At 49.3% G+C, this 20,753-nt stretch overlaps 2 protein-coding genes across 4 annotated transcripts in view; both read left to right on the plus strand.

The window, feature by feature from the left end:
- The first annotated feature begins 177 nt into the window (after positions 1-177).
- Positions 178-16,812, plus strand: NIPSNAP1 (nipsnap homolog 1). Of its 2 annotated transcripts, XM_077761523.1 has the most exons (10): positions 178-286; positions 7,333-7,460; positions 7,622-7,667; positions 7,926-8,020; positions 11,553-11,623; positions 11,771-11,911; positions 12,232-12,263; positions 12,601-12,695; positions 14,079-14,162; positions 15,658-16,812. In XM_077761523.1, exons 1-10 carry the CDS (start codon positions 195-197, stop codon positions 15,720-15,722), a joined length of 849 nt encoding a protein of 282 aa, XP_077617649.1. In that variant the 5' UTR covers positions 178-194; the 3' UTR covers positions 15,723-16,812. The 2 variants fall into 2 exon arrangements, with proteins under 2 accessions (XP_077617649.1, XP_077617647.1); XM_077761521.1 differs by lacking the exon at positions 15,658-16,812 and having other exon boundaries at positions 14,079-14,266.
- An 883-nt stretch (positions 16,813-17,695) lies between these two features.
- The window catches only part of THOC5 (THO complex subunit 5), a 32,365-nt gene continuing 29,307 nt past the window's right edge, over positions 17,696-20,753 (plus strand). For both annotated transcript variants that reach the window (XM_077761637.1, XM_077761638.1), the window contains exons 1-2: positions 17,696-17,918; positions 19,423-19,554. In XM_077761637.1, coding sequence (XP_077617763.1) covers positions 19,459-19,554 — 96 coding nt within the window. In that variant the 5' untranslated portion in view covers positions 17,696-17,918; positions 19,423-19,458. The remainder of the gene's footprint in view (positions 17,919-19,422; positions 19,555-20,753) is intronic.

Here is a 20,753-nt window from a genome sequence, read left to right on the forward strand (position 1 = left end):
AGAGCTGCAGGGGCTCTGAAGACAAAAACTCTTGACTTCAGCTCTGCCTCTGTGGAATTGGGGGATGCCCGGCAGCAACGCCCACCTGGCTGTTTGCAGAAGGAAGCGTGCTACGCGTAGGGCGGGGCTTACTCACGCCCCGCCCCGTCGCCGGGTTCGGGGCGGGGGCTTCTTTCAACCTGCGCCGCTCCAACATGGCTCCACGATTGTGCAGCATCTCTGCGGCGGCGCAGCTGTTGCTGGGGGGCCCGAAGCCCAGAGCCCGGGACGTTGAGGCTGCAACGCGGTGAGTGCCGGGCCGCGGGGGGGGGAGCGCCTTGCACGCGCGGGGAGGGCCCGGGCGGGGACAGGGTCTCGGTCTGGGGAATGGGCAGACTCCGGCTTGGAATCTATATGGTTAGAGGCGGGAGCAAGATGTAGGCCTGGGGTAAAGCTCTCAGCAAAGAATGGGGGAGATGGAAAAGGTATGCGCAGGGTCTTTGTCCTGGTGGATAGCTGGCTCTGGGCACAGAATGAAAGATGGAATGAATGAGAGGGACATGCCCTGGGCCCTGGAGAGAAGGAGCTGGGCAGAGGGCAGGAGTGGCTCCTTCTCTAGGCCTTGGAGGTGATTGTGAAATGACACCTACTAGGGGCTTCTAGGAGAGACAGCTAGCTCCTCCCTCGAGAAGTTCTGGGGGGAAGAGATAGGGATAGCAATAGGGGACTCATAAGGGCCATGGCTACACAGACCCTTTGCTCCCCAATCGTAAGCAGTCCTGCTCCCCCTCTCCAGGTGGGGCAAAGGAGGCCTGGGAAGGGATGGGAGTTGCCCAAGGTCACTCCCTCTGGTGTCCGGAGGTGGCATTGGGTCTGGACCCAGGTCTCCTGATAGTCAGTGCTCTTTGCACCACAACTGGTGGCCTCCTGGGAGAGGGAGGCTGGCTTGGCAGTGCTGTCAGCCTGGGCTTTTGTTTGGCCCTGCTCTGGACTGAGGCAGGGCTTGGCCTCCCTGAACAGCCCTGGGCAGCCCCTCCCTCCTGCGTCTTTAGTGTTCTGTACTTTCCCCATCCCCTCATCACAGGAGTCGCCTGTCTCCCTGACTAGCTTGTCATATCATTTTCTGTTAATCCAGCCCCTAACCCAGGGTTCAGGACAGTGTGTGCTCAAGAACATATTGCTAAAGAAGTGAAGACACTTGTCTCCCCACCTGTGGAAAAGAAGCAGGGGCCCCTCCTGCCCAGCAGCCTAGGCATGAAGCTGCAGAGTTCTGTGAGACCTTGCCATGAGATCTTAGAGTGCTGTGCCGTGGACCGTTGGGAAAGAGGAGCTGAGCATATTCCCCCACCCTGACTGCCCACTAATTGGGGAGAAAGCTGGTATCATGGAAAGAGCCTGGAGTTTAGCGCCAGCATATCTAACTCAGTCTTTCTTAGTGGGGTCAGTCATTTGGCCTTTTTGTAGATTCCTCATCTGCAAAATAAGGGTGATAAAATAGTCTGTATCTCATAGAGTTGTTGAGGGTGAAAAAGGCCATGTATGTGAGGCTTCTAGCCCCTGGTAAACATGCAATAGATATTGCCCTTGTTCAGACAGTTTCTGCGTGAACGCCTCATGATATCAGGGCTAAAAATGGCCTTGGGGGGGGGGTCATCTTCTATGAGCTCCTTGTTTTCCAGAGGAGGAAATCGAGGCTGGGAGTGGGACCTCCCTTCCCCAGGGTACCAGAATTGGTAGGTGGTAGAGCCATTTGTGTGGCAAATATCCAGACACCACAAAAGGAGCATGGGACATGGGGCGCCTGGGTGGCTTAGTCGGTTAAGTGTCTGACTTTCGCTTAGGTCATGATCTCGCTGTTCGTGGGTTCGAGCCCCGCGTCGGACTCTGTGCTGACGGCCAGCTCAGAGCCTGGAGCCTGTTTCAGATTCTGTGTTTCCCTCTCTCTCTGACCCTCCCCTGCTCACACTGTCCCTCTCTCTCCTAGAAATAAATAAAAATATTTAAAAAAATTAAAAAAAAAAGGAGCATGGGACATAAGGCAGCCTGCTGCTCCTGACTTACACACTTGGATTGGGCATTGATCCTCTGTGAGCCTTGGTTTCCTTCTCTGTGAAGGGGCGATGATGATCTCTGCTGGGCGTTTTTGCAGGCTTGCTGTGAAGGCTCTTGGATTAATACTTCAAGTCTCTGAGGGACTGCTCTTCAGTTACCTATGCCCTTTAGATACCTGGGAACATCCTTCCTGTTGACTTTTAGGCCACCCCATGTCTCTCTGGAGTCACTAGAGGGACAGGTAGCAGCCTTTCTGACCTCTGAGGTTTGGGGACTGCTTGGTGGAAGTAAGAGTGTGGGCTTTGAAGTCAGATGGATGTGGATTGGAATCCTCTTGGCCATTAATTAACCATCCTTGAGCTTCATTTTTCTCGAACACATATCATGAGGATTAACACGTAGTAATTGATCAATAAACAGCAGTTGTTACTACTGCTGCACCAGTAATTCTGTTAACAGAACTTTAGTTCTTTTGTTTTTATTGCTATTATTATTATTCTTTATTTAAGTAAGCTCTACACTCAACATGGGGCACATGAACTCACTATCCCAAGTTTATTTATTTTTTAATGTTTATTTATTTTTGAGAGAGAGAGCATGTGCACGCAAGTGGGAGAGAGAAAGGGGAGAGAAGATCTGAACCACGCTCCGTGCTGACAGTAGAGAGCCCGACATGGGTCTCGGTCTCACAAACCATGAGATCATGATCTGAGCCGAAGTTGGCCACTTAGCCAACTGAGCCAGCCAGGCACCTCTAGAACTTCGATTCTTTTAGCTCTTCTGGTGTGTCTTCTAAACATACACTTCTGGAACAATCAATCAGATACATGGTCCTTTCTAAAGTCAGCTAACTCAGGGGTGCCTGGGTAGCTCAGTCGATTGAGTGTCCAGCTTTGGCTCAGGTCATGATCTCACGGTTCCTGAGTTCGAGCCCCGCATCGGGCTCCGTGCTGACAGCTCAGAGCCTGGAGCCTGCTTCGGATTCTGTGTCTCCCTCTCTCTCTGCCCCTCCCCTGCTTGTGCTCTTTCTCTCTCAAAAATAAATAAACGTTAATAAATAAATCAGCCAACTCAAAACACAAGAGTGTTTCAGAATGTGCACAGAGTTGAGTTTCCAAGCATATGAATCTAGAAAACATTCTGGAGCAGTCTCATTTTGCAGGGTGTCAGATTGTTGATCACTGTTGAGAGTGCAACTGTGGCATCTACTGAAAAGTTCTCATCTGAGACAAATATTTGTTGAGCAACTTCCATGCCAAAAACACTGTGATGTGTACCCTGGCCAGGGGAGGTGGGGGATTGGAGGACATTAGCTAGTGGCTTCCGGTGTGGCTGGGGAGATAAGACATACTTCTATGAAAACGATGAAAGGGCCCATGGGAAAATAAGAGAAGTGTTTTTATGGAAGGGGCTAAAACTGGCCTATCAGGGGCAGACCCTTCCTGCATAGTAGACAAAGCTGCATTGTGTTTTTCTAGGCCTAAGAAGCATTCTTAATATAGTTTAGATACCAGAATCTTTGGCATTTCTAAGATTACATGGGGAGGAAAAAAGGAAAGAAATTAGGACTGCTCTAGAGCAGTGATCCTTAAACTTGAGCATGCATCATGATCCCCTGGTGGGCTTGTTAAAACCCAGACTGCTAGGCCCACCCTCAGAGTTTTTGCTGCTGTATGTCTAAGATGGGGCCTGAGAATTTCTCAGGTGACATCATTAGTGCTGTGGGTTTTGGAACCACTGGCATAGGGAATCTTGGATCTGTGGAAAGCTTGGCAAAGTACATGAGAGCTAGAATTCCAAGTGGAGACATCCAGCCTTTGTTTTGTGCACAGTGGGGAGCCACAGAAGACTTTAGAGCAGAACAATAGCATCACCCAAATGGTGCTTTACAAAGATGGATGGGCAGATTAGAAAAAGCGGGGAGAGAGTGGGAGCTGGGAGATCACTTAGGAAGTTTGGAAGGGACAGTGATGTTAGTTGCACTACATTGTCTGGCCCTTTTTTCTAAAAGATCCATCCTAATGCCCCTATTTTACAGACAAGGAATGTAAAGCTCAGAGAGATGAAGCTGAGCTGAGATTAGAACTTGGATTCATCCAGAACCTGTGATCTTAAGCACTAATTCTGCTGATGGTGGTGGAGAGGGAAAGGGACCCTGAGCCACTCTGAACCACCGTACCTTTTAATTTCCTACCTTCCTGCTTTCATCATCTTCAAATAGCTCTGTCTTAGCGTTCCCCCCACTCCTTTGTTTCCCAGACACAGACTGAGCACTTGCCAGGTGCCCAGCACCATTCCAGGTAGTGGGGATACAAGGGACAGACAAGATCCCTGTCCATGTGGGGCTGCTTCTAGTGGGGCAGACAATGAACAAGGCATGTAATAAGCAAAGGGGGAAAAAAAGGTATAATGTGACAGAAGGAGCTACAGAAACAGAGAGAGCAGGGTGAGAGGGATTGGGAGTTCACGGGTAGGAGAATGTCATGATTTCACTGAGAAAGTGAAATTTGAATTCTTTTTTTTTTAAATGTTTTATTTATTTCTTTTAAAAAAATTTTTGAATGTTTTATTTATTTCTGAGAGAGAGAGAGGCAGCATGAACAGGGGAGGGTCAGAGAGAGAGGGAGGTACAGAATCTGAAACAGGCTCCAGGCTCTGAGTTAGCTGTCAGCACAGAGCCCAATGTGGGGCTCAAGCCCGCAAACTGTGAGATCATGACCTGAGCTGAAGTCGGATGCTTAACTGACTGAGCCACCCAGGTGCTCCTGAAATTTGAATTCTTGAAAATGTGAGCCTATGGACACTGGCGTGGAGTTCAGACCTTGTCCTGGGATCTTGGACAGGTCCCATCTTGGATTTTACCTGTAGAAAAGATCTTTAGATCTTTAGAGATAGGCCTGCTCATTTGACACACGGGGAAACTGAGGCCTATAGGCATACAAGATGAGAGAGTTGGGGGAAGAGATGGGAGCCCATAAGAGCTCCTGTATTCCCTGGAGTGGAGAGCATTCTAGCCCCCAGGCTTTCTCTCCAAGGGCTGGCCTCCTGGCTGTTTATCTTGGTCAGTACTGATGTTAATAAATTACTTAAAGCCCAGTCCTAGGGCAAAGGTCTTGGTTGACAGCGAGTAGGAGCCACTGTTTTCCCTGCCACCACCCCTTCCAAGGGAAGCATCCCCTTCATGTTCAAACCAAAGGTCGGATCTCTCTGCCAGTGGCCTTGTTGAAACACCTGGTTCTTCACAGTATCTGCCTAATGCTCCCCAAGTCAGTGCTCAAACTGGAGGTGGGAGCTGACTTTGGAGGAAAGAGCTCTGGGTTGGTTCTTGCCTCGTCTCTGTCGCTGATTTACCATATGACCTTGGGCAAGTTCCTTAAACCCCCTGACTATTTTCTCATCTCAGAAATGGGGACACTAACAGTGTCAACACTATATCAATATCATGTGGATGCAGCAGGATCATGCTTCTGACAAGCTGATCACAGATCCCTGACACAGAGGATGTCCTCGGCTAACGTATCTATAGCAAAGCTCCCTTATTTTGGTCCCCAAATTTCATAGAACCACACTGCCCATCTGATGATAACTGTCTTTTTTTTAAATGTTTATTTATTTTTGACAGTGTGCACACAAGCAGGGGAGGGGCAGAGAGAGGGAGAGAGAGAATCCAAAGCAGGGTCCACTCATTGCAGAGCTGAACATGGGCTCCATCTCACGACCATGAGATGAGATCATGACCTGATCTGAAATCAAGAGTTGGATACTCAACCAACTGAGCCACCCAAGCACCCCAATGATAATCATTTTTTTGTTTTTTGTTTAATGAAACAAATACATGCATGATGACAGAAAGTCTGTGAATTCAGAAACACTTTAAACAAATTTATTTTTTTTAGCACAAAAAGCTATAGTGAATAAAGAAAATTTTAACCATCTTCTCCCCCTCTCTCAGGTAAGCAATATTAGGTTTGGGACAAATCCTCACTTTCTCTGTGTTCATATAAATGGTTTACTACTTTAAGATGCTCTTTTAATTTCATCAGTCTCAGTGACTGCTCCATATTTCAGAAAGAAATAATACATTGATTTGTAAGTCATTTATTCTAGCCACAGAAAAAGATTGAAAAAGTAGATTTGCTGGCACTTAAGGGCCAGGCTCTATGGCTAGACATCATCCAACAGGAGACCTGCTTTCAGGCCTGACTACAAGTTGTACCATTGCGTTAAGCCGAAAGATTGATAGCCTCTGGCCACCTAAAAAAAAAAAAGCCCCACCCCTGCTGGGACCTTGCACGGGAAGTATAGTTAGGGTGCGGCAGGACCACATGGCAGGCCCCCTCCTCTGAACAGAGTACTTCCTTCCTTCATTCACTTGTTCATTTTCAAGACACCTTAGCCAGGCACGCAGGGTGGATATTGTCAATTGAGTGTTACCTGGATGAATGAATGAGTCTTGTCTTGCTTGCAATGTCTTTTTACCCTCTGTATGTGCTGTTATCTGTCTATCAGCCCTGGAGATTCAGAGATTGGTCGGATCACCTCCCCTGGAGGGTTTGGCCAGACCACCTTGCTTGCTGACCTAGGCTCTCCCAGATACCTCTGGCTATTATTATGTTCCAAAGCCTGTTTCTTCCAGTGGACTGTGTCTTCCTCAAGGACAAAACTTATTTTTCTTTGGCTCTCCATTTGTGGGGGCTGGGAAGGGACCCAGGCCAAGTGTAGTGTGAGCACTGGGGAGCACAATGAGTGTAGCCTTCTGTCAGAGGGGACAGAAATTGCAAAGAAAGCACTGAGTAAAAGAGCCTGGTGTGTTCAGGGAGGAGCACATCTGGAGAGTGGGGTACACAGGTTGGAGGGAGGGGACAGCAAGGAAGGCTGGCAAGATACATTGGACTGTCAGGGGTTTGGGCATCAGGCAAGGTGGTTTGGGGCTGATCTTGGCAAGGGGCTGCAGATGTGTGCCCCGAGTAGAGCAGATGTGTGCCTCAAGGAGCCTCTTGGAAGGGGAAAAGTGAGGGGAGGGAGGAGCGAGGTGGGAGGTGGGGCTGTTTCCTCTGGCCTCCTGAGGCCTTGCAAAGCTTTAAGAAGCAAAGTGGGCAGCCATGACCTCTGTCAAAGGGATCAGGTCTGCTCAGCTGACTCCAGTGACATTTTAAACTCTGGAGCTGCCTGGATTCTATGGCTCCATTCCTAGAAAAGGGGGTTCATCAGGACATCTGAGGGATGGGGGAACAGGATTTCTGAGCAGATGGAAGAGCCAGGGCTCCCTCTGCTTGTCGCCTGAACTCCTCTGTCCTGCAGCTTCTATTCCAAGGAAAATGAAGGTAGCTGGTTCCGCTCCCTCTTTGTGCACAAGGTGGATCCCCGGAAGGATGCCCACTCCACCCTGCTGTCCAAGAAGGAAACAAGCAACCTCTACAAGATCCAGTGTGAGTGGCTGCTGAGGGGGGCCTCTGGGGGACCACGAGGTCCTGGGGGGACATCCTGAGCTATCCTGGGAACCCTGGCCCCGTGGGACGTCCCCCCACCCCAGTTACCCCAGATACACACACACCCTGCTTCACCTCCCATTTTCTCTCCTCTGTTGCAGTTCACAACGTGAAGCCTGAGTGTCTGGATGCCTACAACAGCCTGACGTGAGCATCTTCCTCCGTCTGCTCATCCCTCCCTGCTTGGGTTGGAGAGTCCATCCCAGCCCTTCTCCTTGCAGAAATCTAGGAGATGCAGATTTCAGAGCCAGAAGTCCTAAGGATGTATTGTCCAGCCTCTGCATCTTAGAGATGGGGAGACTGAGGCTCAGCCTTGAGGGCCTGAGTTAGAACCCTTATCTCAGGAACCCTGGTGGCTGGTGTGAGCCCTCCTCCCTCTCTCTGTCCCCCGCCCCTCCACCCCAGGGAGGCTGTGCTGCCCAAGCTGCACCTGGATGAGGACTACCCCTGCTCGCTCGTGGGCAACTGGAACACATGGTACGGGGAGCAGGACCAGGCAGGTGAGGTGCCCACCTCCCCAGGGCCACTGCCACCCAGGTGCCAGGTCTCTGGCACCTCTCATGCCTGGCCACCCTCCACACCCTCCACAGTGGCACCCAGAGGGATCTTTCTTATGAAAGGTTATGCAGTCCTCCTCAGCTCATTCCACTGCTCAGGCACCGGTTGTGGCACCTGACTGCCCTTGGGGTGGCCCACGAGGCTCTGTGAGCCCTTCCCTGCCTAGTCTCCGGCCTCATCTCACCACATCCTCTTTGCTTTGCTTATGTGCCCTCCCACCCCGGACTCCTTGCAGTTCTTCAGATTGACCATTTCACCCTCCACTTCCAGACTCATTCCTGCTATGTTTCTTCTGCCTAAAGCATTCTTTTTCCCTTGCCCACTTTACCTGGCTTGCTCCTCTGCTCATCATTTGTTTTGGTGTAGATTTCACCTCATCCTAGAGGCCTTCCCTGAGCCCCTCCATTAGGCACCTCCCCTGACTTCCCTCTTTATAGCCCCGATCGTGCACCCCATATCGTACTTTGTTTGCCCATACAGATGGTGAGTTCTGGGACAGAGGGGTCCCTGTCTGTCTTTACCACGGAATCTCCTATATGCAGCACATATTCCTGTGTGGAATTCACAGAGGCTCTTGTTTGAGCCGGTTCCTTACAGCCTCCCAGGGGTCCTCACAGCATGCCTTATCCCACTCCCGCAGACCCACCCTGCCCTTGGCACCAGGGGCTAGGCTGGCACACGTGAATTTAACTCAGTGTCCATTCACTCAAAGAGTCCTTGGTATTTAGACTATGCTGCCAGGGCAGTAGTCACTAACCACATACAGCTATTTAAATTTAAATTAGTTAAAATTAGGGGCACCTGGGTGGCTCTGACTTCGGCTCGGGGCATGATCTTGTGGTTCATGGGTTCAAACCCCATGTCAGGCTCTGTGCTGACAGGTCAGATCCTGGAGCCTGCTTCAAAGCTTGTGTCTGTGTCTCCCTCTTTCTCTGCCCCTCCCCGACTTGTGCTGTGTCTCTATCTCTCCAAAATGAATAAACGTTAAAATTTTTTTTTTATTTGTTAAAATTAAGGAAAAGGAAAAATTCAGTTCCTCAGTCACACTAGCCATCTTTCAAGTGTCCACTGATAGACCCGTGGGGCTCGTGGCTAGTGTGTTAGACAGCATACCCATAGGACATTTCTATTGTAGTAGAAAGTCCTTTTGGACATGCTAATTCAGACTCTGTACAGCACAGGGAGCTCTTCTGCAACAGCCTTGATAAAGGGTCCTCTAAGCTTCCCTTGAATACTCCTAGTAATGGGGAGCTCACTTCCTAATAAGCAAACCTATCATTCTTTCACAGCCTTGATAATTGTAGGTCTTTAAAAAAAGTCTGTGTCTTGCAGACAGATTCCCTTAATCATTTATTCTGTTTCTGTAACAGACAGTGAAACGTTGCTAGGTGGGTAAGAGAAAAGCAAACTGTCTTCAGCATCAGACCCAACAGTTTTCCCATTTTAGGTACAACGTAATCAGCTCTAGCTATAGTCCTTGTATTCACTTAATTATTTGCTAGTTGGGAAATGAACTTTGAGGGATGGGATCCTGAACTTTTAAAGCATGTCCTAAATTTTGTGTATCTTGAGGTGTCGTCTCTTGTGTAGAATCAGCTGGGGAGCAAAGCCCCCCACCCCCACCCCCGGCCATCTCCTAGAAGTAAGGCTCAAGAATCTACATTTTAATGAATGTAGAACCATTGATCTATCTTCTAGAGGGACTACTAATATTGTTAGAAAACTTTCTTTTTTTTTTTTTAAATAGTTTATTGTCAAGTTGGTTTCCATATAACACTTAGTGCTCACCCCACAAGTGCCCTCCTCCATGCCCATCTCCCCCCTTCTCCCCACACCCATCAGTCCTCAGTTTGTTCTCAGCATTCAAGAGTCTCTCGTGGTTTGCCTCTCTCCCCCTCCCCCACTATTTCCCCCCTTCTTCTCCCCCACCGTCCTCCGTTAAGTTCCTCCTAATCCTCCNTCAATATTGTTAGAAAACTTTCTACTCATGGGCCTAGGATTCCTTTCCTGGAACTTTTCCCAGATGGTCCCCAGTATGATCTTTATCCCTCTTGTACTGGTCAGCATTCCTGGGCTTGGTAGACTTCCATCCATACAGTATTTTTGCTGTTTCCCTTGGGAAAGAGGCCTTTAAAGTCTCAGGTCAGACCATTTTGCAGATGGTACAGATGGAGTCAGAAGGCAGGAAAGGGACAGGCTGGGGACAGGAGGGAACAAAAGTCTTAGCTTCCAAACTGCTGGTCAGCCAACTGCCCTCAGGTCTAGTCTCCCCTTGGAGACGTTCCTCCCTCGGCCTCAGCCATGCTCCCAAGGGTGACAAGAATGTTTCCTTTCTTTCCTCTTCTGCCTTTATTAGGAAAGTGTAGTCGTTTCCTACGTCTGTCATAACTAAGTGCCAACTACTAGGTGGGTTAAGACAACAGAAATTTTTCTCTCAAGTTCTGGAGCCCAGAGGTCTAGGTGTTGGCAGGGCCACACTCTCTCTCTAAAGGCTTTTCTTGCCTTTTCCAGCTTCTGGTTTTTGCTGGAAATCCTTGGCTTTCCTTGGTTTGTAGATGCATCACTCCTCCAGTCTCTGCCTCCGTTATCACATAACATTCTCCCTGTGTACCTCTGTCTTCACATGGTGCCCTCTTTGTGTCTGTGCCCAAGTCTTCCTCTTCATATGAGGACACCAGTCTTTGAATTTAGGGCCCACGAGTATGCCGGCATCTTAGCTGGATGGCTTCTTAGCTTGATTACATCTTCAAAGACCCTATTTCCAAATAGCATCCTATTCTGAGGTTCAGGGTAGGCACGAACATAGGGGGAAGGGACACTCTTTGACCCAGCACAGGAGCTATGATAGAGGAATTCAAACAGTACAAAGAATTTTCAGTGAAAAGCAGGCCTTCCTCCTGCCCACAATCCCCAGGCCTCAGTTCTCTGCCCCAGGGACATCTACTGTCCTGATCTCTTGGTTCTCCATTGAGAGATGCTACATAAACCAGCACCTCTGGATATGTCTCCCCACCCCTGAACACATGTGCTAGCATACTGTACATGCTGTTCTGTTCTTTCGTTTCTTTCTTTCTTAATTCACTGTCTAAGAATGTTCCATCTCAGCCCATCAGGCCTACTCTCTCTTTGTGTCCAGCCTGTTGCTCACAGGCCTGGTGTGCTGTTGCACCTTGGGCACAAGGACACATCTGATCCTCTTGTGCTATTTAAGGGAGGTTGGGTGGAAACATTATTCACATTTTCAAAATGAGGACATCGAGGGCTAGAGGTGTCAAAGGCCACCTGGCAGACCTGTTAGGCCTCCTGGGCTTGTGTCTGGTTTATCTAGCGCTGTCCCTTACCAAGACAAAGGGAACTCAGAGAGTCTGGATGCTAAGGGAACCCTGCTGGAGACTGCCCCATTTCATACACACTTAGCCAGCCTTACGGTAAGCAGCCCCCTGACCTGTACCTCCCGTTCTCACCCTCCAACAGTACACCTGTGGCGATTCTCAGGCGGCTACCCAGCCCTCATGGACTGCATGAACAAGCTCAAAAACAACAAGGTATGTTGGCATCTGCTCCACAAACCTCTCTAAATATGGGTTCTGGCTCAGCCCTGTGCTGGGGGCTGCTACTGCTACCCCGTGAGATACACCGCTGGGGTGGGGGGGCTCTTCCTGGCCGCCATGCCCAGACTGCCACACCCACAGGAGTACCTGGAGTTCCGAAAGGAGCGGAGCCAGATGCTGCTGTCCAGGAGAAACCAGATGCTCCTTGAGTTCAGCTTCTGGAACGAGCCACAGCCCAGAGCAGGCCCCAACATCTATGAGCTGAGGACATACAAGCTCAAGGTGCCTCCTCCCAACCAGATCCCTGCCTGCCTCTCACCTTCCCTGCTGTGGTGGTGCTTTACAGATACATCCACGTGGGTGGGTCCTGTCCCCCGGCACCCAGACTGGGGCTTCTGGCCTCCCCCTCCCTGTGGGTTCAGAATAGAGGTGTGTACACATATGTGCACACATGCACACCCAGGTACAAGTCAGGGCCCCTGAATGAGGCCAAGTGGCCCCTGGGGCTGGGGAGACATGACAGTTTTCCCTCTCCACCCAGCTGTGACCTTTGGGATCTGAGATGGGGCTCATTTCCATTCTTCCCCCTGGTTCTCTTTCAGCCAGGAACCATGATCGAGTGGGGGAACAACTGGTGAGTGGCAGTGCCTGGGGTTGGGGGGACCCTGCCTACCTATCCTGCCTAGTTCCCTGACATGCCACCTTTCCCATGGCCATATGGCAGGGAGCCTGGCATCCTCTGCTCCTCGTGGATCCAGAAGGATCCAACCAGGATATGAGCCCTCCCCTAGCAGAATATCCAGCCCACAGCTGTACCTCTGTCACCCCCTTCCCCGATCATCTCTGAGAATTGGAGGTCCCATCCTCAGGCTCCTCCCTTGAGGTGTGGCTGAGAAATCAGCCTGGGGACACCTCAGAGGGCCCTTTGCACTCTCCTTGGCCCCTGCTCCACACTCTTCTGCTGTCCCCAGGGCTCGGGCCATCAAGTACCGGCAAGAGAACCAGGAGGCAGTGGGAGGCTTCTTCTCGCAGATAGGAGAACTCTACGTCGTGCACCATCTCTGGGGTAGGCTGGGGACCCTCCAGGGACCCTCTGCTAGTTCCCTTTCTCCGTTGTCACTCCGTATAGACAATGCAGATACGTTGGTGCCCTTTTTGAGCTTATGTTTCAGCAGAGGGGGACATCACCTCAGACACAAACTAACACAGAAACATCATTTCGGAGTATTGCAAATAATAAAAATGCAGGGGAAAATGAAGAAACATACAGGAATGGCTTGGATAGACAAAGAAGGTCTCTGAGGAGGTGAAATGTTAGCTCAGCTAAAGAATGAGAAGGAGCCAGCTTATGAATTGCCAGGGAAAGGCATTCTAAGAAGGGGCACCAACACGTGCAAGGGCCCTGTGGTGGGGAAAAAGCCTTCAGGGTTTTGTTGTGTTTGTTTTTTAATTTTTTTAATTTTTTTAGTGTTTTATTTATTTTTGAGAGAGAGATAGAGACAGCATGAGTAGGGGAGGGTCAGAGAGAGAGGGAGACACAGAATCCGAAGACAGGCTCCAGGCTCTGAGCTAGCTGTAAGCACAAAGCCCGACATGGGGCTTGAACCCACTAACCGTGAGATCATGACCTGAGCCAAAGTCAGATGCTTAACTGACTGAGCCACCCAGGCGCCCCAGGCCTTCAGGGTTTTGAAGAGTATAGAGGAGAGTAGTGTGGAGATAGTAATGAGTGTGAGGAGATAGGGACAGACCAGATCAGGCTGGGCCTTGCAGGCTGTGGGGACAAGTTGGGAATTATTCTACATGCAGTGGGAGGCTGCTGCAGCATTTAAGCACATGACATGACCTGACTTGTATTTTACTATGACTGTTCTGGTTGCCGTGTGCTTTGCTGGAGACTGCTTTGTAGGGGAGCAAGAGAGGACATGGTGCATCAGGAGATGGTTATACTAGTTCAGGATGGTGGCCTAATATGCTGGTAGCGAGGATACTGAAAAGGCCACAGATTCGTTAGTCTGGTGGTGAGGCCAGTGGGCTTTGTGGAATTGTCTGTGTGGGACGAGGCAGGGAGAGAACTCCGATTCCTGCTTTAGCTGTGTGTCCCTTACTGACACCCTAGGAAGGGCAGGTTGAGAGAGTCAGGAGTGGAATTTTGACCCTCGGAAATGTTGGTTTTGAGATGCTGTCACATCCAAGTAGAGACACAAATGGGCACCGGATACATAGATCTGGAGCCTGAGGGAGAGTTCTGAGCTAGAAATAGAAAGGTGGATGTTGTCAACAAAAGTACAATTGGGTGAGATCGTCAAAGCAGACAGTGTGTGGTAACAGTCGGAGGCATTGGGGAGAGACAGCAGGACAGGGTTTGGGGCAGTGGGAGGAGGGCCCTGTGCTAGGTATAGAATCAGATCCCCTGTGCCCACGGAATGAGCCAGTGCTTTTCCTACAGCCTATAAGGACCTACAGTCTCGGGAGGAGACTCGAAATGCTGCCTGGAGGAAGAGGGGCTGGGACCAAAATGTCTACTATACAGGTGAGCGCTTCCCCTGGGGCATCAGCCTAGCCCTTGGAGGTCATCTGCCAAGAGCCCAGTCTGAGGATGGGATCCCCTCTGCAAGGAGATCAAGCCTCAGTTGATTGCCTCTAGAGCTGGGAAGTTTACTTTTAAGATAGTGAGTACGTTTCAATCTTGGTGGCACACTCCATGTGATTTAGGCAGTGGGTCTAGGTGAGTGCTCTAGGGGACGAAAACACAGGTGGTCCCAATGCACAGTGACCTCGGGCATGGTTCTTCACCACACTGAGAGCTCATCTGTAAGATGGTGATGGTGATAGTACCTCCCTCAGAGGACCGGATGAAATATTCTAGGAACTAATTTCTGGGAAGTGCTTCATCCAGACTGGCACAGAGGAAGTGCATATTTTTTGAGCAAGTTTTTTCTTCTCCATGTTTGCTAACTTTTGGGGATCCCTAAAAACCACCTGATGTCAGCAGGTGTTGATTGTGTGCCAGGGACTGCAGTGGGTGGCTGGCTGGGGGACACAGAATGAACAGAAGCCTGTCCCCCTCTCCTTGAGGAGCTTAAGCATCCACACTTACCAGCTGGTGTGGGGGAAAATACATCTCCTAAAGCAGTTGCTGGGAGCCTTAGTCTTGAAAGTGTGGTGCTGAATGACAGTATCAGTATCTCCTGGAAGCTTGTTAAAAATGCCAAATCTCAACCCCCACCCCCGGCTGCTGAATCAGAATCTACACTTTAACAAGAACTGGAGGTAATTGGTACAGTAAAGTTTGAACAGCTCTGAGCAAGAGGAGTCTGACCTCCTAGGTGATCTTGGGCTGACCTCCTGTGGACGGCAGCCTCCCCATCTGTAAAATGAATCTGTTAAACCAAATCAGTGTTTTGCAAACCTTAGCCACTTGAGGACACCCTCATAGCTTTTATCCTCCTGGTATACTATGGCAATAATTATTTTCTTGATATTTTTCTTTAAAAAATTTGTTTTAATGTTTATTTCTGAGAGAGAGAGAGACAGAGCATGAGCAGGGGAGGGGTAGAGAGAGAGAGGGAGGGAGACACAGAATCCGAAGCAGGCTCCAGGCTCTGAGCTGTCAGCACAGAGCCTGACACAGGGCTCGAACCCACAATCCATGATATCATGACCTGAGCCGAAGTTGGACACTTAACTGACTGAGCCACCCAGGCGCCCCTGGTATTTTTCTTTAAATCTCCCTACTTCTTACACCTAGCTTTTGTCCTAAGCAATATCTGCAAAATCACTTTTTGCTTTGTTTCTTATTCTTTCGCCTACACAGGAACATAAATATATAATTATGAAAATTAAAAAATGTTGTATCTCAGCACCACCTAAGTCCCCTCTTATCCCACAATAGGGTGCTGTCCATTCCAGGAAGGCAGTGGGGCTTTCCCCATCTCAGCATCCCAGGCCTCCTCCTCATTCAAAGTCCAGTGTTGGGGGTTGGCTTGCCTCTGCCCCTTCTGTGACCTCTGCCTGTCTCTCCACAGTTCCACTGGTCCGACACATGGAGTCTCGAATCATGATCCCTTTGAAGATCTCACCTCTCCAGTGATGCTGCCGCTGCCACCGCCTCCTTCCCCTTCTCCCTCAGGGCAGCCAATGGACAGAGGAGATCCCAGTCCTGCTGTCTTGGTTTTCTCTCAGATCTGGGAGGACTCTGGGGGTTCGTGCTCAGCTCAGACAAAGGGAAGCTGAAAGATGACCGGGTTCTGAGGACTTGCAGCTCTGCCCAGGCCCTTCCCACCTTCCCTGCCTGCTCCTTCCCCTGTGCTGGAAGCAGTTTTTAGTTTCTCTGATGAAGAACAGCAGCCTTTTATGTCTTCTCACATTGCCCCCTAAGAGTCCTTATCTCAAGACCACCTGTCCCTAGTTATCACCGTGGAAGCCCTCAGTTTAGCTTTACTTGCACAAAAGGTAGTGTGTCCAGGGGTTAGAGGTGGGTTGGGGAGAGAGGAGGTCAGACCAGGCCTGGCTCTCTGGAATTCCCTGGTCTCCACTGAGCCACCCACTTGCTAGATAGTCTGAGCCAAGTCCCTCCTGTCAGGGAAAAGCCTAAAACTGCCTCAAGAAGTAAAGGGGAAAACCTTAAAGATAGCAAATACGAGGTCGTACATATTCCACTCAGAAAGGCTGGGAAAAGGGATGGAGCTGGGAAGCATCTGGGTCATAGAATGGAATGTGAACCTAGAAGGTAGAACATAGAATTCAGAACTTGGATTTGAACTGCAGAATTTGGAATACAGAAGAATCGGGAAGATAGAACAGAGGTTACAGAAGGCCACCTGGGAGGGTAGGGGTTCCTAATACAAGACAGTTGGAAAGAGGCTCATCTCTTTCTCCCTATGTAATGAGATTGAGAACTTGACTGTGTAGCTGCTGTGTAGGGAGAGTCTCCTCCCCCTTTCACTCCTGCAGCCTAAGGAGAGGGCCAGGGCCTGTATTTCCATCACCCTGCAATTCCTTTTCTCTCTTCATATTCTATTAGCTCAACCCTCATTATACTGGGGCCACTGGGTATATGGACTGGGCTCAGTGACTTCAGTGATCCCCACACCTCATGAACCTCTAGGTAGCTTGATTCTGTCTTTCAGGAAAACTTAGGCTGGAGTCACTGATGGAACCAATTAAATATTTACTATAAACCATGGTGCCTTTTTTTTTCATCTGCAAGGAACTTTGGCAGGTGCTAGGGGCAGGGCCAGTTTCCTAGTTCCATCTGGCTGAGTTATACCCCCACCTCGCCCTCCCCCCCAGGGTACTCTGTTCCCTGAGCTACACTCAGGGAGTTGCCACCACAACCCTCCATAGCAGAAGGGACTGCCCTTCATAACCGGGCATTCAGGACAGCAGTGTTTCTACCTCCAGATGAGTAGGATTTACACCAAAAGTCCTACTCTGTAGAAGTCATACCAGCGGCAGAAAACATTTGAAACGGCCAAATGCTGCATTAGAGTTGTGATTGCCCTGGGGAAGCCAGGCTTAAAATGAGGAAACTACTGATGCGCCCTTGGGGAAAGAAATGTAAAAGAATGAATGCCTGCCCTAGCTTGCTGCTCTCACTAGTGTGGGATGTTTGGGTGAATGCGACAGTGGTTAAGAATCCAGGTTATGGAGGCAAGTCCACAAAGTCTCAAATCTTAGCACTACCACTCTTTCGTGTTTTCTTGGAACTACAACGAATTCATTCACTCAACTAGTCGGAGGCAGAGCGTGTACTAGTTGGGGGCCGTTGCTTTAGGCTCTGGGTAAAGGTAAACAAGGCACCTAAGAATCTGCCCTTGCAGCCTCAGTTTCCTGGTTTTGGAAAGCAATGCGAGGCTGCGGCGGCGGGAACCCGGGAGAACACTGGTCCGAAGCCTGATTGCTCCTGCACCGCCCAGTAGCTCCTTGGGCGGGGACTCGGTGGCCGGCCGGGCTTCCGCGCTTCGCTTCCGGCCTCCACGCCTCACTTCCGGCAGGTCGCTCTTTCCTTCCGTTTCTCTATGGTGCCTGGGAAGCGCTCTCTCCGCCGCCGGAAGTGGCTTGCTGGCCGGGACAGGTTCGGGGCTGCACGCGGCGAGGACTGGACCGGGACAGCAGCGCTGGTCGGAAGGGCGGGGCAAGGCGCCCCGGTATCGAGGCGCGGACCTCCCGGAAAGCGTCCCCAGGGTGGAGTGCGACCCGAGTTCTCCGTGCTCACTCTTCGGGGGGACCGTGCTCAGTTTTCGGCGTCCCCGGCCGCTCGGCGCCGCACGCTCAATCTCTTCAGGTGAAAATGTTGGCTGCAGTAGCGAAGGGCCCCACTATGCAGCCTCTAGGTGACGACGACGACGTCGGTGTCCATGGTGGTGGTGATTACAGCTCACATTTATTGTGTGCTTACGTGTGCCAGGCTCTCTTTACTGTGTAGCCAAGGCAGGATTTCTCACATTTCAGCCTTTCGCGTCCCACCTTTTCGGGTTTTGCCCAATTTACCGTTTAAGACTGTTTGCTAAAGACTTTTAATGGAATCACTTTTTACTTCTCAAAGTACTTCTTTTACTTTTCTTCTAAATTGCGTTCAGGAGAAAATTTCCATTGTCTCCCATAAATGGAGACTTGCAATATGTAGAAGGTAATGATGAAAACAGATTGTTAATTCTGGCTAGATTTCATTGTCTAAGGCTCTGAGACAAGATTCCTTTTGCTAACAAAGGAAGATTGATGTTTACAGATGCTAGAGATGAATTGGGGAAATGAGATGTTCTTGAAGCAATCAGAAGTTTCTAAAAAGAATTTGAAAAGGGGTTGACCTTCTTAGGTGTTCAACATTATTTCAGATCTCCCCTGTGCCATTTACAGCCCCACTCCTAGGTCATCTTCATCACCTTCCCCAGTGAATGCCTCCTGTGTCAATGTCCACAACAGCCCCTGAGGTAGGGGCTGTTATTCTCATTTCCTCTGTGAGGAAACAGGCCCAGAAAACAGTGAAGTGACTTGTGTCAGGACTCATAGCCGTTAAACAGAGTGGAGACGCCATCTCAGGGCTTCTCTGACTCACTACCATGAGCCATTGGCTCTTTCAGTAAATGCTGGTGGCAGATTTGTTGGGGTAATGGGGACAGGGCTGCCCACCTCAGAGGGGCTGTGGTGACAACCAGGAGAGGTAACAGAGGGGGAGGATGCTTTGTGACCCCTAGAGCCCCATAAAATGTAGGTTCTATTCTTTTAAATTTTAGGGTCAACCAGAGAGTTGATGGCATTGCTAGACGGCAGCGAGACACATTGGTGTTATAATCATGTAGTTAAGAGCACTGATGTGGCATCAGACAGAACCAAGCTTTAGTATACTACCCGTGCAACCTTGGGCAGTTAATTCGCCTTTCTGAGTCTTAGTGTTCTCGTCTATAAGATGGTACTTGTTCTTATCTGAAAGGTTTGTTATAAGGACCAAAGGAGGATATACCCAAAGAGTACTTAGATCAGGTCTAGCACACAGTGATCAATCGATAGTATTGGGAATGGGTATATATGCTAAGCTTAGGAGTTTAGTCAGTGATGTGGTTATGGTGCCTTTAAAAGAGGTGGAGAAGATTAATTTTCGACAGGCTGAGGGATGATTCTCCTTTTTACACAGAAGATGAAACTGAAGCTTTGAGAAGATTGAGGACCTTTTCTTGAATTACCAAGGCTATAAGTGGCCACAACTACTAGTTAGACTTTAGTATTCTGACTCCAGGAAAATCTCCCAGTTCCAACTCTGGAAAATCGCAAAAGTTTTCTCCTTTTAACAGGTCTCTACCATCTCCTCCTGACCTTACCAAACAACCATGTCATCCGAATCAAGCAAGAAACGGAAGCCCAAAGTGATCCGAAGTGATGGAGCTCCATCTGAAGGCAAGCGCAACCGTTCTGACACAGAACAGGTGAGATCAGTCCGTGTTGCCATGCTGCTGAGAAATTACAGCTTGTGGCCAAGTGCCTGGCTTTGCGGCAGCTGAGGGTCACAGTGACAACCTCCCAGGTGGCCTGTGCTTGACCAGGTACCTGGAATTCCCCTGGTTCCATAAAAGCTAAGTATTGACCAACATTCGGTTTAGCGGCAACATTCCAAGAACCAGCCAGCCTGCATCAGACGTGAATAGTGCCTGAACAGACAGTGCATTCTAGTATGGTGTGTGTCTCTCCCAAGTTTCCTGATAGTCAGAAGAAGCCAATATTTGCAGCATACCACCAGAACCTGGAGGTGTGGCATTCCTGGTCAGCTACTGAGAAAGTACCAGAACAGCATCCCCACGGAATCTCTTCTGTGGCCTAAGAGCTCATGTGGTCAGCAGGTTTTTCCTTTTACTATTTCTCTGTCTTAAAATCTCTCAAGCTAATTTTCTTTTTTAAAGTTTATTTATTTTGAGAGAAGGAAAGCACATGCATGTGTGTGTGAGTGGGAGCAAGGCAGAGAGAGGAGGGGGAGAGAAAATCCCAAGTAAGCTCTGCGCTGTTAGCTAGGGGCTCAATCCCACGAACCTAGAGATCATAACCTGAGCGGAAATCAAGAGTCAGACGTTTAACTGACTGAGAGCCACCAGATGCCCCTGTCAAGCTAATTTATAACCTAATTGTTTTGATTGGTTGATTGGTTACTTTTTTTAAACTAGATTAGAGAAACATAAGAGCTTGAATTTAAGTAGAAAATGATGTTTTTCTCAGATTTAGGAAATCTAGATTAAAAAAGAATTTTATCCTTTTTGCAGGCATCAATTCTTTTTCTGTTGAGATATAGTTGACATACAACATCATCTTAATTTAAGGTGTATAATGGTTCGATATCTGTATATATTGTAAAATGATCACTACAAAATCTAGTTAACCATATGTGGTTACAGTTTTTTTTTCTTGTGGTAACTTTTAAGACCTATTGTCTTAGTCACTTTCAAATATGCAGTACAGTGAGGCGCCTGGGTGGCTCAGTTGGTTAAGCGTTAGACTTCGGCTCAGGTCATGATCTCGCAGTTGGTGGGTTCGAGCCCCGCGTCGGGCTCTGTGCTGACAGCTCAGAGCCTGGAGCCTGCTTCAGATTCTGTGTCTCCCTCTCTTTCTGACATTCCCCTGCTCTCTCTGTCTCTCT

This window comes from Crocuta crocuta, unplaced genomic scaffold (genome assembly GCF_008692635.1).
Source record: "Crocuta crocuta isolate KB4526 unplaced genomic scaffold, BGI_CrCroc_1.0 scaffold348, whole genome shotgun sequence".
Lineage (NCBI taxonomy): Eukaryota > Metazoa > Chordata > Mammalia > Carnivora > Hyaenidae > Crocuta > Crocuta crocuta.